The sequence below is a fragment of the Biomphalaria glabrata genome, chromosome 11, assembly GCF_947242115.1.
Source record: "Biomphalaria glabrata chromosome 11, xgBioGlab47.1, whole genome shotgun sequence".
NCBI lineage: Eukaryota > Metazoa > Mollusca > Gastropoda > Planorbidae > Biomphalaria > Biomphalaria glabrata.
In genome coordinates this window covers 16,610,354-16,628,994 of record NC_074721.1, presented here as the reverse complement: position 1 = coordinate 16,628,994, position 18,641 = coordinate 16,610,354, and the positions used below count along the sequence as shown (strand labels likewise).

Below are 18,641 nucleotides of genomic sequence, written 5' to 3'. Positions count from 1 at the left end.
CATTGCGTCTCTATGTCTGCTTTACCTCGGTTTCCATTGCGTCTATATGTCTGCTTTACCTCGGTTTCCATTGCGTCTCTATGTCTGCTTTACCTCGGTTTCCATTGCGTCTCTATGTCTGCTTTACCTCGGTTTCCATTGCGTCTCTATGTCTGCTTTACCTCGGTTTCCATTGCGTCTCTATGTCTGCTTTACCTCAGGGTTTCCATTGCGTCTCTATGTCTGCTTTACCTCAGGGTTTCCATTGCGTCTCTATGTCTGCTTTACCTCAGGGTTTCCATTGCGTCTCTATGTCTGCTTTACCTCGGTTTCCATTGCGTCTCTATGTCTGCTTTACCTCAGGGTTTCCATTGCGTCTCTATGTCTGCTTTACCTCAGGGTTTCCATTGCGTCTCTATGTCTGCTTTACCTCGGTTTCCATTGCGTCTCTATGTCTGCTTTACCTCAGGGTTTCCATTGCGTCTCTATGTCTGCTTTACCTCAGGGTTTCCATTGCGTCTCTATGTCTGCTTTACCTCAGGGTTTCCATTGCGTCTCTATGTCTGCTTTACCTCAGGGTTTCCATTGCGTCTCTATGTCTGCTTTACCTCAGGGTTTCCATTGCGTCTCTATGTCTGCTTTACCTCAGGGTTTCCATTGCGTCTCTATGTCTGCTTTACCTCAGGGTTTCCATTGCGTCTCTATGTCTGCTTTACCTCGGTTTCCATTGCGTCTCTATGTCTGCTTTACCTCGGTTTCCATTGCGTCTCTATGTCTGCTTTACCTCGGTTTCCATTGCGTCTCTATGTCTGCTTTACCTCAGGGTTTCCATTGCGTCTCTATGTCTGCTTTACCTCAGGTTTCCATTGCGTCTCTATGTCTGCTTTACCTCAGGGTTTCCATTGCGTCTCTATGTCTGCTTTACCTCAGGGTTTCCATTGCGTCTCTATGTCTGCTTTACCTCAGGGTTTCCATTGCGTCTCTATGTCTGCTTTACCTCAGGGTTTCCATTGCGTCTCTATGTCTGCTTTACCTCAGGGTTTCCATTGCGTCTCTATGTCTGCTTTACCTCGGTTTCCATTGCGTCTCTATGTCTGCTTTACCTCGGTTTCCATTGCGTCTCTATGTCTGCCTTATCTCGACATTTGTTTTAAAAAAAAAAGGGTTAGGGGAATAATTTAGTTTCAGTGCTGGGAACCATGTAGTTTTTCTGTTAAAAAATCACTACTTTATGTGTATAGTTAAAGTAAGTGTTACTAACTTCCTGACTTGTTCAGGAGACATTCCCTATCTTCAAAAGACCTTTATTTTGATCACTGGTATATTACGCCTTCTCTTTGCCAGACTTAATGATGTCGGAAATCCTTATGACCAACGCTGCACTGACGGTTGAAGACGTTGTCAGGTTGTCCAGCAAATGCGGAGAGTCAGCAAGCTACGAAAACATTCTGTATTGGGACAAGATGAAACATGCTGTGATCGCTGAGACCTCTTGTGATGGTCAGTAGCGCGTCAGTCTTCAGTTTTCACTGCAGACCAGAGCGTCTGAAGACACGTTTCTGAAAATGAGCGAAGACTAAATATTATTTGATTTGTTGTTGGGAGTTTTATAAGTAAATAATCTGCAATTTTGTTTCATTTTGACTTTTTAAAATCCTGTTTATATTCTTTAAGCAAAAAAAGATTTGTATACATGGAGTCAGATCTATAAATAGCAAGTTGTTTGGTGTATCCGGTGAACAGAATAAGAAAGTATTGACATGTTATCTATTTTAATAAGCATATAATAATGCTTGTGCTTTTTTTCTGTTACTTTAGAATTAAACTTCTAAACTCTTGAGATTGTAGCACAAAGTCATTTGTATGATTAGCAACTTTACATCTTATCTTATTTTATATTTATTTCACGTGTATGATTATCAACTGTGAACTTTAAATCATGCGTCCTTGATATTTCTTTCCAAATCTCTCCCTATCTTATTTGGGATGCCTGGGCGAGAGGCCAAGTACGCTTGAACTTGGCTTGGCTTGGCTACCTATGGAGGGGGCTCGACATCCGACTCGATCAGAGTTGTGTTTATTGAGCTACCTAAAGGCAGCACGGAAAAGCCTTCTCCCAGATACCCCCTCGTCCCCACTGGTCCACAACTGAGATTGGACCATAGGGCTCTGAGCATGCTATAAACGTGAAAATAGCGCTATATAAAATGTACATATTGATTTATTACGTTTCTCTTTAGATTTCATTACATAGCCACCACATTTCTCCGTATCACTTTCTCTCTTGTTTTTTCACCTCTCTAATTCCATGTTATTGTTCAAAGAACGTACACGAAATCTGAAAAGTGTATACAAGGAGAGAAAAAAACGTGTTCCTTTCGTTGGATATTGAAGTTTACCATACTGTGTGTGTGTGGTGTAAAATGAAATACTACTTATTAATTGTTGTTTTTAATTACAATCAACTTATATACATACCAAATAGGTTCTTTATTTTTAAAACGAAACATTTGTTTAAAAAGTAAGTAGCTTGGTATGCTACGCCGCAGCTCAACTATCTCTCTATATATATAATTCTCTTCGTCGCCAAACGGGACACTACGATAAAAAAGTCGTGGAAAGATAACTCTTTTGTTTCTGCAAGTCGGACTAGAGTTACCCCACGTAACTTTCGCATTGACAGAGAGCGAGGCTCAGAAAAAAAAAAGGGGGGGGGGGGCGTATGCTTTCTATATATTTGACTACATTTATGTGTGCATTTTTTACACACGTCAATATCTGATGTCATTAAAATAGTTTTTTTTTCTGTAGTTTTGATTCGATTTTGCCCCTTCGTATTGCCCTTCGTTTCCTAACCATGGCCACCGCTTCACATATATTTCGTGGAGTCAACAGGTCTTTCAATGTAGTCGAAAATTCCTGCATCAGGTAACTGATTATTTCTATCAGTCGCATAGTTCTGGGAAAATTTCAAAGACGAAACTGTTGCTCTCGAACTTCGCAAGATGGCTGTAAGCTTTGTTTGCGAACATTGGGATAACTATGGCTATGCTCTGTCCGTTGTCCTTACTCACGGAAGCACAGTCATACACTATGCTCAACAATACGCTGCCTACTTGAATACTTCCGGCACATAGCGGCTAGCGGGTCGGCTAGTATATACTATTGTTCACAAACAAGTTATTGCAAGGTTTAAAAAGGTAATATATAATTCGCCTAGTCATGTGATGATGATTTAGGCTAGGTTCACACTGAGGCAAAAGTTATCTTATTGAATACCTAGGTAATAAGAATTCTAAAAACATCAGCAGACCAAACACTATCCTCACCTGCATTTATATCTTGTTTGAGGTAGGGAGCTGGGATTGCTCAAACGTAACAGTTTTCGGTATATTTTTACCGAACAGATGACCCGTAGATAGACCCATTGCGGGTTGTATTCGAGTCTGTGTGAAAGCACAAACTCTCTTTGTAATCCTTCAGCCCCTGTGATTGGAGTCTGCGTGAAGAGGTCATTTTTAAGCCCGAAATGTTCTGCTCCTGTAGCTGGAGTCATTTCTAATTGGTTGCTGACTGAAACTAATTTTTTGTTTATTACATCCATGTCGCTTACAGACACAGATAACTGCATTTCTGAACCTTGCGGTGACCACGGCGTCTGTATTGACCTATACAACGATTATGTTTGTTACTGTACTGATTACTTTCAATGGGATCATTGCAAAGTAAGTATTGCATTTTCTAGCAAATAATACACTTAGATTGGGTCATTGTAGTTTATATTTGTCACGCTTGGACGCACAAATTTCAGCTGACCAAGCATATAAAACTGACCTGGTTATTAGTTTACATTGTGTAAGAAAAAAAAACTGATAGGAAATAAGGATGAAGACTTGAAGTTTATTGTCAGATAGAAAAGTCTCACAAACTTTGAAAAGGTATTGATGTAATCAAGTAGGTATTCAGAAAGACTTAGATCAGTATTGATCGTCAGTATCTTAGATGCTTCATTTATTCAAAACTAAAATTTTATTTCAGTCTATTTATCACACTATTCCTACAATGGATTTATGTGAGTTTTTTTTTTATCGCTGGTCAACCTGTTTTATTGAATTGAGTTTGAAGATATAACTCAAGAAGAATTATACTTTACACTGTGTTTGTTTGGTGAGTTGAAATAAAAGAATAGAGGCACCTCCGAACTCGAGTGTCAAGTACTTTGCGAGACAACACTACTCTAAAAAAAATCTGTTAGAGAAATGATAATTACTAAATTACTTAATGCATTTTTTTGTTTACTAGACTTTCAGATTCATTACTACCTTACATTTAACTGTCACTCAAGTTCAGAATTAAAACGCCCAAAACTCCCCAGCTTCCTCCAGGCGTCTCGGTTCTCCAACTGTTACACGTCTTGCCCATCTTCTTGGCATCTTCTATTCTCTTCTGAGCAATACGTTTAATAAAACAATGAGGTCATTGCTCCACAGCGCTCTAGGTTCTGATTTCTACTCTCATGTAGAGGTTCATTAAATAGAGAGGAAGTAAACAAGACAACTATATAAATAACTTTACACACAAAAAAAAAGCTTATAGTAAGTGTAGCTGTATCAATACGTTTGGGTCAGTCATATAATTACATTTTTAATGTATCTAGCCTAATAATAATAAATCTGGGCAATTATAAATACTTTTTAACAATTCTTTTGTTTAACGCAATTTCATGCTTTTAGATTTCTGTAAGCACTATAACTGGACAACTTGGTAAAGTATGGGGTGAGAAAAAAAAAAGGGATAGCTGGGTGAAGGTGATGGTGATCACTTTTTAAATGTATTTATGTGGAAAAAAAAGTTGGAACGACATGAATTCGAACTTTGAGGGCTTCAGCCTATTAAAGCCTCTTCATGCCAACATATGAACCACTGTGCCAGGGAAATCCTTATGAAAATAGAAGAATTTATAGTTATCTTCTCTTAGTTTCAAACTTTAAAGAGGCCACCAATTTCTTTCTACATAGTTCAAAGGGGACTAATTCAACCTGATAACCCTCCTCGCTCTCGAGGGATGCGCACACAGTCGTTTGCCCAAACCCACCCCATTTGGACAACTGTGTCTTTCAGGAAGTGTTCACCCGTCACTACCCGCAGGTCGGCTCGTATTAGTTAATACTGTACTGTTTGTCCACTTCTTGAAGCTTAAATGAAAAACTAACGTACGGTTCGAACGAGATTACTATCTCATGCAAAAGCAGACCTTAGTATAAGAAGTCCTTAGGATAAGAAGAGTTGAAGAGTTGAAATACTTTAACTCGTTGTTTTGAAATGTAGACCAAACACTAAAATATCACCGACTTATAGTCATATGTAGTCATATGTTTGGTCAAACAAAACATGGGGGGCATGTCGTCCAATTATAAGTCTCTAATATCTGCTCGTTAATTGGCTTTTTTTTTTTTGTAATAATACATGAATGTTTTTAATTTAAAGAAAAAAAATCAATACCTAAAATTTATAAATGCACATTCATTTACCATTAAACCTTTTTTAAAAAAAATCATTAATATTACAAATCATTCATCTATACGATCGTTTAAACCGAGCATCATTCGTGCCACAAATAATCCAATCAATTATACCAATGCGTACTTGATGGCTTCCGCTCAGACAAGAAATCATCAATTCAAGCAATCTACCATCCATTCATTTATATAAGTAACCATACAGCCCACACGCCCAGCTCCCATCCATTCATCCAAGCAACCATCTATCTACCCATCCATCATACCATCCATTCTTTCATCTAATCATCATCTATCAGACAACTTACCTATCCCATAAGTCTATCATCAGCCTATCCCATGCTTTGCAGAGCCCTCCCAACTGGTGCTTGGGGAACCAGTGCAAGAACGCCAAGCAGTGCATCAATGATTTACAGGCAAACACATACAGGTGTGATTGCAAGGAAGGCCATTCTGGGAAACTTTGCGAAAGTAGCCGAGTTGGTATGTCAGCAATCTCATGTGGACATATAAGATGATGAAAGTAGTTGAAGTTAAAACCTTAGTTATGTGTATAGTGTGTTTGTATTAAGTGTAAAAAACAACAGTTTCATAAAACCCTCTGTCTTCCTAGCATTTTTGGCTGGTAAGACGTTCTTTGCAGTCTCATATTTATTGCCTTGGCGACTACTTTTTCGTTTAGTTTTGCTTGCATCTTTCAGCACAAACCATTTATCATAGTTTTTGAAGTAAAAAGTAAGTTCCCCTTCAGAAAATGCGGTCTATAGGGCAGATGATGTAAAGGCCATCTGTTTCTGTGGCCCACGGTTAATTTTTGTATCATGTGGCCAGTACAACGACCAACCGCCTTTACTTTCCACAATTAATGTAAGGTACCCATTAGAGTTAAGTGGACTCAGGGCAACCTAGAAATCCCAAAATTCAAAATCCCAATCTTCACCAGGATTTGAGCATGGGAAGTTCGGAAGCTAAGCGTTTTACCACTCAGCCACTATTTTGCTTTTGCTTATAGAAATGTGTACATCTGATCAGGTGATTGGACTGAGTGGTCAGAATGGTACCCCTGCCACCAGACATGTGGTGAGACCTTAACAATCAGACAGCGAGAGTGTGTGACGCAAGATAAATCAGTTAGTGCGAGCTGCAGCGGTGAAAGTATAGAGAGTAAATTGTGTGAGTCCACTCCATGTCCAAGTAAGTGACCAAGGCATCCGTCACATTGGTGATCACTTTCAGAAAAATTAAAAAGTTCCTGTCAAGTACTGTATAGATACACTCGAGTTGTTTATACACGTTTGGTGTAGTTCAGACTTTTTCTTTTCTCAGGGATAAACAATATTTGTATTGGCACTGTAGTGATAAACAATCTTTTGTATTGGCACTGTAGTGATAAACAATCTTTTGTATTGGCACTGTAGTGATAAATAATCTTTTGTATTGGCACTGTAGTGATAAACAATATTTGTATTGGCACTGTAGTGATAAACAATATTTGTATTGGCACTGTAGTGATAAACAATATTTGTATTGGCATTGTAGTGATAAACAATCTTTTGTATTGGCATTGTAGTGATAAAAAATCTTTTGTATTGGCACTGTAGTGATTAACAATATTTGTATTGACATTGTAGTTATATATCACATTTGAGTATTTATCAAGTAAAAACGATAAGTCTAAAAACTATGTAATTAGTTGACGTGGTTTCATCTTCTAAAAGTACTTTCAGACTGTTATTGCCTGAGATGTTTGGTTAGTCCAAAACGTTCTATTGAATAGATATTTCAACAACTTTTTTTCAAGGGCACACTATTCAGACAATTTATGCAGCCTTTAATATAAAGCGTGCTTGAACTCAACATTTGTTGTTGTTGTAAAGATAGACCGATAGAAGTAAACATTCTAATAGTCAGACGAACATAAAAATCGCTTTCTCTTAGTGGCCAATACTTCACAACAGATTCCGGTAATATTTCGCCTGTCTGTTCCTAGTTGATGGCGGTATGTCGGAATGGCAGGCCTGGACATGCATCAGCGACGATAAAGGTGGGATGGCAGTTCGAGTGAGGAAGTGTAACAACCCAGCACCACAGTATGGAGGAGACACCTGCTGGCAACCAACCAATGAGTACAAGGCATGTGATTCTCCCAGCTTCCGGCCAGGTAACATTTGAGTCAGTGGCGAACTGACCGAATTTGCTTTCGTGCTAATACCACTAGCGGATCCAGAACTTTGAAGTGGGGGGGGGGGGAGGTCGATTTTTTTCCAAACCCTAACCCTAACGCCAAGTACACCCTAACCCTATGCATAAACATGCGTACAGCGCGCACACACACACACACACATATATATATATATATATATACATACATACATACATATATATATATATTGTTACGTATCTCACTATCCAGGCTCTCTGCAAACTGCACCATACACCACCAACCTAAAGAACTTGACAACTCAGGGCTCCAAAGTAACGTAACACTTTAATAGTTGAAGAAATAACAGCCAATACTGTACAATTGGCAGCACGTAACACAAGACTGTACAAATATCTCTCCGATAACACCGTACCGCCGTATCAACTCTTGCACTGGCCTCTCCGTCTCATTCCGGGCTTGCACTGGGTTCAACAGTTCAGGACTGACTTCACACACTAGGCTCGTTGTGTCGGACTCGATCACAGACGAAGATCAAGACGCCGTTCGTCTCAACTGTACTTGATAGTACTCCGCACTGAACCGTCGTAATGCTCCGTACAGAACCACACCGCTGAACTGTGCTGTAGTCGACCGGGCTGTAGTGAACCGGGCTCTGAACCCCTGCCGTGAACCCGCTCTCTGAACCGTCTTGACTGCGTCACCTCCGCTCTTATATAGGGTCCCTACTGGCCTTCTCGAACCGGACAGAACGCCGCTCGACGTTTCTAGGTGGTCAGATGACTACAACTCTCGTGACGCTCCTAAGCTCTGTTCACGTCGGCGATCCTTCCCGAACTGCCGTCGATCCTTCCCGAACCGCCGTGTTGACACTCGTCTCGGCTGATCGTCGTAACTCGTCACGGTTGACCGCTTGTCTAGCGCTGGCCTGGGTCGATTTGCGTCGGCTGACTACACACACACCACTACCCCCATCTGTGCCACCACCAGGTTTATAACACTGCCCCCTCCTTAGATCTGTCCGTCCCGGGCAGATCCAGCTTCACCATAGTACGGGTGGAGTTGATTGATGTGGACGACCTTCCGCTTGGACCGGTGGCTTCCTTGTATCCGGTAAACGTCATCTGTGATCTTTTTAACTACATGGTAAGGGCCTTCCCAATCTCTTTGATGCTTATATGACCTTCCGTTTCTTCTCCGGGGGTTGTATAGCCAGACCAAGTCGTTCTTACGGAACCTCGAGGCATTGACCCTATTGTCATTCCTTGCCTTCATTTGGTCACTGCTGCTGTTGATGTTTTTGCGGGCTAAATTATGAGCTTCCTTCATTCGGAAAATGGGGGCTACATTTTCATCGTTTCGCTGAGCATCTTGGCTTTTCTCGTCTGACCACGGCTCGGGAGCTTGCACCTCAAGACGACGACAATCGATGATCACCCCCGTTTCTTCAGCCTTCCTGCAGGGTCTGTATACTTTCTCAGATCTGTGTTGGTTCACTTCTTGTCGAAAAGACCTTTTTGCACAGTTTCGTTGTAGGTGGCCAAACCCTCCACAGTTCCAGCATCGTTTTCTCACTCCACGTTGACCTTGTGGTATCTGGATGGTTCTACATTTCTCTAGGTCCTTGTTCGTTTTTCTCAGTTCCTTGCGACCTTTATCTTTAACCTCCAGCCTCTGGTCCTGGTAAATGTTCTCGAACTCGTCTTTAGCAGCTTGGTATAAGAGCTTCACAAGGGCTTCACTGGCTTTGTGCTTGCCACTAACTCTGATGGCCTTCTTCAGTTCGGGGTCTCGAAGTGCATCGGCAAACGCATCAGTAATGATTATTTCCAGGAGGTCTTGCGTGGCTGTTGGGTAAGCCAAATGGGCGAGGCGTGCAATGTCTGCCTCCAACTCCCGTAGGGTTTCATTTGATTGCTGTCGGCGGGTCTTCAATTTGACTCGATACAATTCTGGCAGATACTCGTCACCGTAACGGAGCTCCATCGTCTTGACGAGAGCAGCGTAGTCTTGTGGGTTTGGAATGGACTGCAGCAGTTCGGAGGCCTTTCCTCTTAGGGACAATATAAGGGCTGTTGCTTTCTCCTCATCGCTGTTCCATTGGTTGACTTTGGCCCCAGCGTCAAATTGTAGCTTGTGGACGGACCAGGACACGGATCCATCAAACACAGGAGGCTTTACCTTCATGAAAGCTTCGGGTACGATCGACATCACATTTGCTTTCTGCATCTTGGTAAAATCCCTGTAGACTTGCGTCTTTATTTCTTCAATCTTTTTCTCAACAGCGTAGACCCTCTGGTTCATCTGTTCTTCTATGGTGGTGATTCTCTCCTCCACAGCATGTATGCGTTGGTTCATTGCCAATAACTCCGTTTTGATTCCCGAGACCATCGTGTCTATCTTGTAATTGGTGTTTCCTAGCTCCTCACGAACCGCTGCCATCTGCTCCTGTTTGCTACTGGCGATCTGTCCCTGCATAGCTGCCATCTGTCCCTGCATAGCTGCCATCTATTCTAGCAAATCCGGTTCAACTTCAAAAAGATATGTGTCCGGATCTTCTTTTTCCTTCACCAGTTCTTCCCGAAGGCGTGCTTGTAAGGTTTCTTTGTTTCCGCTCGTCTTCAGATCTCGAGTACGAGTTCTTGCCTCAGTTCTCTAAATTCAAGTTCGTACAGCAGTTTCAGACGAGCCATAGTAGATCCGATCCAATCCGATTCCGATCCTATCCCACTTTTGACACCAGTTGTTACGAATCTCACTATCCAGGCTCTCTGCAAACTGCACCATACACCACCAACCTAAAGAACTTGACAACTCAGGGCTCCAAAGTAACGTAACACTTTAATAGTTGAAGAAATAACAGCCAATACTGTACAATTGGCAGCACGTAACACAAGAATGTACAAATATCTCTCCGATAACACCGTACCGCCGTATCAACTCTTGTACTGGCCTCTCCGTCTCATTCCGGGCTTGCACTGGGTTCAACAGTTCAGGACTGACTTCACCCACTAGGCTCGTTGTGTCGGACTCGATCACAGACCAAGATCAAGACGCCGTTCGTCTCAACTGTACTTGATAGTACTCCGCACTGAACCGTCGTAATGCTCCGTACAGAACCACACCGCTGAACTGTGCTGTAGTCGACCGGGCTGTAGTGAACCGGGCTCTGAACCCCTGCCGTGAACCCGCTCTCTGAACCGTCTTGACTGCGTCACCTCCGCTCTTATATAGGGTCCCTACTGGCCTTCTCGAACCGGACAGAACGCCGCTCGACGTTTCTAGGTGGTCAGATGACTACAACTCTCGTGACGCTCCTGAGCTCTGTTCACGTCGGCGATCCTTCCCGAACTGCCGTCGACCCTTCCCGAACCGCCGTGTTGACACTCGTCTCGGCTGATCGTCGTAACTCGTCACGGTTGACCGCTTGTCTAGCGCTGGCCTGGGGCGATTTGCGTCGGCTGACTACACACACACCACTACCCCCATCTGTGCCACCACCAGGTTTATAACACTATATATATATATATATGTTTTCTTCCTTTTCTCACTGCTGAAACGCATTCTCCTGACAAGTACAGCTAATTATTTATCACGGATTTCGGGGCCACGTCCCGACTCCTAAAGCGTTTTCTTGCATTCTTCACTGCAGAAACGCATTTTCCTGACAAGTACAGCTAATTATTTATCTCCTGACCTAAAGCTCATTATTCATACTATTAAAAAACATAAAAAGGACCTTTTGAAAATGTAGTACTTGAAAAATATTCTAATATGAATTTATAGGCCCTAAATACATTGCAAATAAAACCGATTTGTTCCTTGAAAAGATAAGATACCCCACATATTTAGATTTTGGCTTTTAGGATCTCCGCCGAAAAAAAAATTATTCGATAAATAGTATATAAGTAATAAATTCGTATACAAATTGTGTGAATTCTATAATAAAATTCGCCCGCCTAGTAGAGGGGGGGCGATCGCCCCTAACGCCCCCCCCCGGATCCGCCAGTGGCTAATGCCCAGTGTGCCGGTACCCAAAATGGGCTGGTAGGATGGCTGTTGATATAGATTTCTACAAGAAATTGATTTGAACATTGGAGTAATTGTTAACTGAACTTATGTGCTACCGATGCTTGTAATCGTGCTAGTCTTTGAAATCGTGTTTGTACTATCGTAGTCTGTAAATCGTAACCAGTGTGTACTGTGTTATTGTTTATGTCAGTCTCGTTTTATTGAAATAAAGCCTTGTTTCTAAGGTTATGATTTAGTATCGCGTAGGTCGTTGATAAGGAGTTTCTTATGTGCCTTGCAAGTGGATATCACATAGACGTTCATGTGGTAGCAGAAACTTCTATATTACGCTTTTAGATAACCAGCCATTAAACCAGCCATTAAACCAGCCATTAAACCAGCTATTAAACCAGCCATTAAACCAGCCATTAAACCAGCTATTAAACCAGCCATTAAACCAGCTATTAAACCAGCCATTAAACCAGCCATTAAACCAGCCATTAAACCAGCCATTAAACCAGCTATTAAACCAGCCATTAAACCAGCCATTAAACCAGCTATTAAACCAGCCATTAAACCAGCCATTAAACGAGCCTACCTCATTGTAGAAATGCATTAAATAAACCCACGCGTGCATGATTTCAGTTTATGACATCTGATAAGTTAAAAGAAAAAGATTTTGAGGACAAATCGTATTGGATGACATCTTTAATTTGGCAACACATTTGAGATGGGGGGGGGGGGGACGGATAATCGGATTATACAAATATTTTAACACCCAGCCCGCCCCTGGTGGTGGTGGTGGTGGTTTTTTATTCTGACAATTCAATATTGAATGTCGGTTAATAAGTTTGATTTATTGTTACCTCAGACCTGTAAAGTAGTTAGCTCTGTAAGTGTAAGCAATACATATTAGCATGAGGCGTTCTTTTTAAAATCTTGCTTCTGCACACATAGTGGACGGTGGTTTGGGTCCTTGGTCAGACTGGTCATACTGCAATTTAGAAGACAACGCAAGGACTAGGGTCAGATTGTGTGAGAACCCTCCGCCCAACCATGGGGGAAGAAACTGCAGTGAGGAAGAGGCGTTGGAAACTATGCCTTGTGAACTTGTGGAGAAAAAAGGTAACTAGATACTCGTCTGCCGTCTAGAAATAATCATTTGTGACACATTTTTTTTAGTCAAGGGGAGGTTTCAACTTAAAACCAAAGTATGTCTTAGAATAGTACCACAGCCATGAAAGTTTCCAAATAGTTTGATTAACACATAAAATGAGTAATTAACAAGGTTACAAAGACAGTTTGTGTGGAAACACAAACTTAAAATCGGCCCCCGAAGTGGTCCACCCAGGCAAGCTTCAATATTTTCAGAAAGAACATCCAAATGAAATTATATCAAAGACAAATGAGAGATAAGGATGGAGAAAGAAGGTTGACAGATCTTGTGTAGTGCCCCAATGAGGCTGCAGATCAAAGGATACTTGCAAGTGAATGCAAAGTTAGATGTGAACCTGGCCTAACTAGTTCCCGCTTCAGACCTTGTGGTCTATAGGGCAGATGATGTAAAGTTCATCTGTTTTTGTGACCTACGGTTAACGAGGATGTCATGTAGCCAGCACAACGACCAACCGTCTTTACTTTTCCCCAACAAATGTCAGGTACCCATTAGAGCTGGGTAGGCTCAGAGGCGCCCAAGGATTCCGAAGTTGAAAACCCCAGTCTTCACCAGGATTCGAACCCGTGACCCTCGGTTCGGAAGCTTTACCAAGCCTCTCCTGGTCTTTACATAATGTAATTGTTTTGAAAATGCTTAATCTTATATTCGAATTCTCGATTGCTTTATACATGAAAAATTGGTAAAGAAAAATGGAGATTATAAGATTACTATTCGTTCTAAATTAGGTCTAACTTAAAATGCATACTAATTAGCTTTTTCTCTTTAAAAAACTGCTTGCATAACTGATTTTAAAAATTAGATTTTTCGCTTTCAGGAAAAAAAAAAAAGTAGCCGTTGCATCAGAACTTTGAATGGTCTAAAATATTGTGATGTCAGATTTTCAATATCTTTTCTAGTTTAAGAGATCTAAACGGGACGGACGGACAGACGGACAGACGGACAGAAATTTCGCACAAAACTAATAGCGTCTTTTCCCCTTTCGGGGGCCGCTAAAAAAGGCAAATGTCTATTTTGACATGGTATGACGTCATCAATAGTAACAAACATTTGGGAACAGATTTCTCAACAAATTTAAAACAAACATTGAGCTGTAATTTTGCAAATATGTTCATGCTTATATTATCAGCATACCCTAGTAAAATTATTATATTCTGAAGTGTATTACTCTTTGAAATGATTTTTTAATTTATGGGTGGTTATGGATTGGGGGGGGGGGTTGTATGCAAAAACAAAATAACATTTTATAAATGACCATAACTTTAATACCTTTCATTCAATTCAAGCCAAAGAAGTAGGGTGCACTCAAAACATATTATTCTTGATATTTGCAAATTTTGATGACAATATATATACAACTTTTTGAATAATTTGAATCAATGTCAGGAATTTAGTCAAAAAAAATTAAAATGTAGAAAAATGAAATATAAAGGGAAAAAAACATTTTTTTTTCAATGAATAAACTTAATAGACCCCTTAGAGATGTGAATTATCAGCCATAGCCTACTCTAGTGTAGAGAAGAAGATTAATAATCATTTTGAACCATATTTGAAAAATGTAAAAAAAAAAAAAAAGAAAATTGACAATCGCAGGGGTTAAACCTCTGTAAATGTAGGCTCGATTGTTGCATTAAAATGGTAACTTGTTATAAATGTGCCGTTCAGCAAATATAGTATGATACAAATGTTCTGTAAAAATGTAACCTGTAAATACACAGTGAAAAGATAGATCTATTTAGTCTTATTGCGAATCAGCAGCAAGGAAAATAAAACTGGTTACAATTATGCAGAGAAAAAAAATACTTGTTAGAAATGTGCCACTAATAAGAAAAATATTAATAAATATTTTTAAGAAAAACAAAGCTTATATTAAGCGCATTAGTATAAATTAGTTCTGATCAGTCGTGTAATTAAATTGTAATAGATCTAGACTAACACTAAAAAGACATTTATAAAAAGGGGGAACTACCTGAATTCGAACTCAAGTCTTCTCAGTCTTTTCAAGCCAAGGAGGTAACCACTCTAGTAGCGAAAAGTCTATCAACGTGGACGTTTGTAGAGTTATCTCTTGTTTCCATTTCATATTTATTTTCAATAAGCTTAAGACGGCAGCCCAGTGGCGTAGCTACCAATGTGCGGGTGGTGCGGGCCGCACAGGGCACCAAGTGGAGAGGGGCACCAGAATTCCCCCAGTGTGTATTAATTTCCTATTTCCCTGAGCATTTCAGTAAAAACGACTAATTGTATGGACACGAACAAACATAAGCTACTGTATTTTAAACATGAACTAACGATTTATAAACTAGTCATGTCGCTATTTTGTTTCATCTCCTTGACTTTTCTTCCATACAATGTAAGCTATAGAACAGTTTGAATCTAATTTACTACATTTATTTCGGACACAAGGTACATGTTGTTACTACACTGATCGATGCTATGTAATATAAAGAAGAAGAAGATAGGCCAACCTTTTTTACTTCATTGTTTAGTCCATTGGTTTAATCTAGATATTGAGTTTACAAATATATTTCTAAACTCTAGATCTAAACAATTGTCTTAGTTTATTCATTTCTTTATGATTCTTAATAGTTTAATTTTTGAATAATTTTATTGTAATGTCAATTTTTTAAAATAAGCTAACCTTTGTTTTCTACGAGTTTTTTTTTTAACTAATTGTAATACTGTAACATAAACAAAATGATGAACAGTGCTCCAAGACTGACTTGTCTGGCTGGCGCCTCAAAACCCTTTTAAGCTCAGACGAAGAAATCGGCATCTCTGGTTCTGTACAGTCTGTGTAGTCTATAAGGGCCCCATACCCAGATCTATCGGGGTCCCGCATTACCGACCCATCGGTGTAGCAGAAAATGGCATCTGATGGGTAGGACTTTAGTGCAGCTGATGCCAAGTTTTGGAGTATGGCAGGTGTTAATCGCCTCTTGGTGGCTCCCTCTTGCCCTATAAGGTACATGTTTATTTGTGAGGCCGGCATTCTCCTCCACGGAGGGCAAGTATTAATTCTTCTAATAGGAATTCAATCAGTGGAGAGCCCAGCTGATTTTGACAAATTGGCCGCAATGTGGAGGAACGATCGCATTTTTATGCGGTTCCTCTCTCTCCACTGTTGCACTAAGATTGTGGTGGGTAGCCTAGAGTCGCCCCTTTTATAGCGATCGTAGGCCGTAAGTACCGCCCTCTCCCTCCTTAAATGTAAAGGGGCCACGTTTGTTAAGATTTCATCATCTTCATTTAAATCCAAAGATGGATTCAATGAGTGGTGGAGGTTATCCCCGAAAATAGAGAAACATGAGACCAGCAGAGCTCACATTCAGTCATCGCTTGCTTGGAGGGAACTTGAAGTTCGCCTGAGAGTAGGGAACAATATTGACAACAAGGCCCAAGATTTGATTATACAAGAGACGAAAACCTGGAGAGTTAGTAAATTTACTATCAAAGTACTATCCACTCTTGAGGGAGCATGTGCTTTGAACTAACCTTTGTTTCAGACCGAATACATACCTTTACCTTTACCTATCCCTTAGTCTGTTGGACCGTTGGGGCACCAGGCAAGATTTGTCGACCGTCTTTCTCCATTCCTCCCTTTTTTTTGCCTTGTTCAGAACCTCTCTCAATGGCAGGCCTGTCCATTCTTTAATGTTGTCCTCCCATCGCTTTTTCTGTCTGCCTCTTCTTCGTTTTCCCTGGCACTGTTCCCTGAAGAAAGGTCTTTGCGAGCCCCGTAGATCTTGTAATGTGGCCAAAGGTTTTAAGCTTTCGTTTTTTCACAATAGTAAGCAGGTCGTCATGAGCTCCGATCGCTACAGTAACCCTGTCTCTGATTTCTTGGTTTGTGATGCGGTCTTTGAATGTGATGCCTAGGATCCTTCTGTAGCATCTCAATTCCATTGCTAGGATCCTCCTCTCAAGCTCTGCATTCAACGTCCACGACTCACAAGCATATAAAAATGTGGCCATGACCAGAGAGCGCATCAGTCTAATTTTGGTGCCGAGGGCTAAGCCCTTATCTTTCCATATTATTTTAAGTTTTGAAAGGGCTGCTGTGGACTGTGCTATTCGGGCCAATAATTCGGGTTTTGTTCCCTCATCTGAGACAATACATACATGTCTCCACAAATACAAAATGAATTTATTACAAAATTGGGGGATCACGCTAAAAAACAAATCATACAGCAAGTAAAACAAGCCAAATATTTCTCTATTATTTTTGACAGTACACCTGACATCTTAAAGCTGGATCAAACTTCCCAAATTTTACGGTACGTTGTCATGGATAATGACGGGGTGCAGGTTTGTGAGTCTTTTATTGACTTCATCGACACAAAGGACAAGCATGCTGCTGGAATCGCTGAGATGATTCTAGAGAAACTGCGTTCGGATAGCTTAGACATAATGGACTGCAGGGGTCAAGGCTATGATAATGCTGCGGTCATGAAGGTCAAAACTACGGTGTCCATAAACGTATTCTAGAAGTCACTATTCATTGCCTGTTCAAACTCTGGAGACATTAACTAGCAGAGATGAAAATTCATCGACTAGATCTGAAGCAGGTGGATTATTGGTTGCTGTTCAGTCTTTTAATTTTCTCACCTATCTTGGATTTTGGGCTCCTGTATTAACTGAAATTAATGATGCGCAATTCTACCTTCAAAAACAAGGATTGTGTATTCGAGACTGCTCACTCAAACTAAAAACATTAGAGACATTTTTAAGTAGTAATCGAGAGGACATCGCTGAAGCCAGCATTACCTTTGCCGAAAGCGTGTGCTCAGATCTGAGAATCAGTACAGAACCTCAAAAACGTATTGGCCAAAAGAAAAAGATGCCTGGTGAGAAAAGTGACTACTCTGTACTTACACACAAAGAAGAGCTACGAAGGGAAATTTATTCTACCTTGGACAGGATTGTTCAAGAAATAATCACCCGATTCGAGCAACTTCATGATGTAGCAGATAGATATGAATTTTTGTCGCCTATTAAATCCTCAGGTTGAAATCAATTTCGATAGTACTCCTAGCGACATTGATAAAAACAAATTTCTGCTGGAGCGAAAGATGCTTAACGGTTTGTCACAGTTTCATCAGAAGCTTTCGAATTTCCAAAACCTGTTGAGCTCTTGAATTTTATAAATAAATATCAGCTAGATGATTCAGTCCCGAATATCATCATGATTCACATATTTTTGACTATTGAGGTAAGCGTCGCTACATGCGAAGTTTTTGCAAACTTTAACAGATCAAGAATAATTTGCGATCAACGATGACTCACTAATTTGGCCATTTTGTCCATTGAACAAAAACTGGTGGAAAAAAATGGATTTTGATAAAATTATTGATACTTTTGCCAGCAAGAAAGCGCGTAAAATTCATTTGTAGTATGTTTATGTAAAAGTGATTTTTTTTGAATTAACAATATTTGATTTACATGAATACATATTATTTTGAACAGGTTTTGCAATGTTATTAATTAGTTGTTTTTTTTTGGGGGGGGGGGGGGCATCAAGATGAGGTACCGCACCAGGCATCATTTACTCTAGTTACGCCATTGCGGCAGCCTAATATAAAGAGGACTAATTCAGCTTTTACCACCACTTCAGTCAAATACTATTTCTTTCCCTTGTTTGAGATACAAAACAAAGTAATTTATTACCAATAGTTAATTAACTAATTGGTTATTTGTTTTATTGATTCTTCTGTTGTCAGGTAAAAGAAATAATTGTGCAAAATTTCAGCTTGATCCGAGATTGGGTGCCGGAGAAATAATGTGCACAGACTTTTGG

The 18,641-nt window shown here is 40.3% G+C and overlaps 1 protein-coding gene across 2 annotated transcripts in view; it reads left to right on the top strand.

Moving 5' to 3' along the window:
• LOC106051822 (uncharacterized) overlaps positions 1 to 18,641 on the top strand; it is a 115,130-nt gene that overhangs the window by 73,819 nt on the left and 22,670 nt on the right. For both annotated transcript variants that reach the window (XM_056004216.1, XM_056004217.1), the window contains 6 exons: positions 1,324 to 1,479; positions 3,595 to 3,704; positions 5,849 to 5,981; positions 6,531 to 6,692; positions 7,489 to 7,659; positions 12,628 to 12,795. In XM_056004216.1, coding sequence (XP_055860191.1) covers positions 1,324 to 1,479; positions 3,595 to 3,704; positions 5,849 to 5,981; positions 6,531 to 6,692; positions 7,489 to 7,659; positions 12,628 to 12,795 — 900 coding nt within the window. The remainder of the gene's footprint in view (positions 1 to 1,323; positions 1,480 to 3,594; positions 3,705 to 5,848; positions 5,982 to 6,530; positions 6,693 to 7,488; positions 7,660 to 12,627; positions 12,796 to 18,641) is intronic.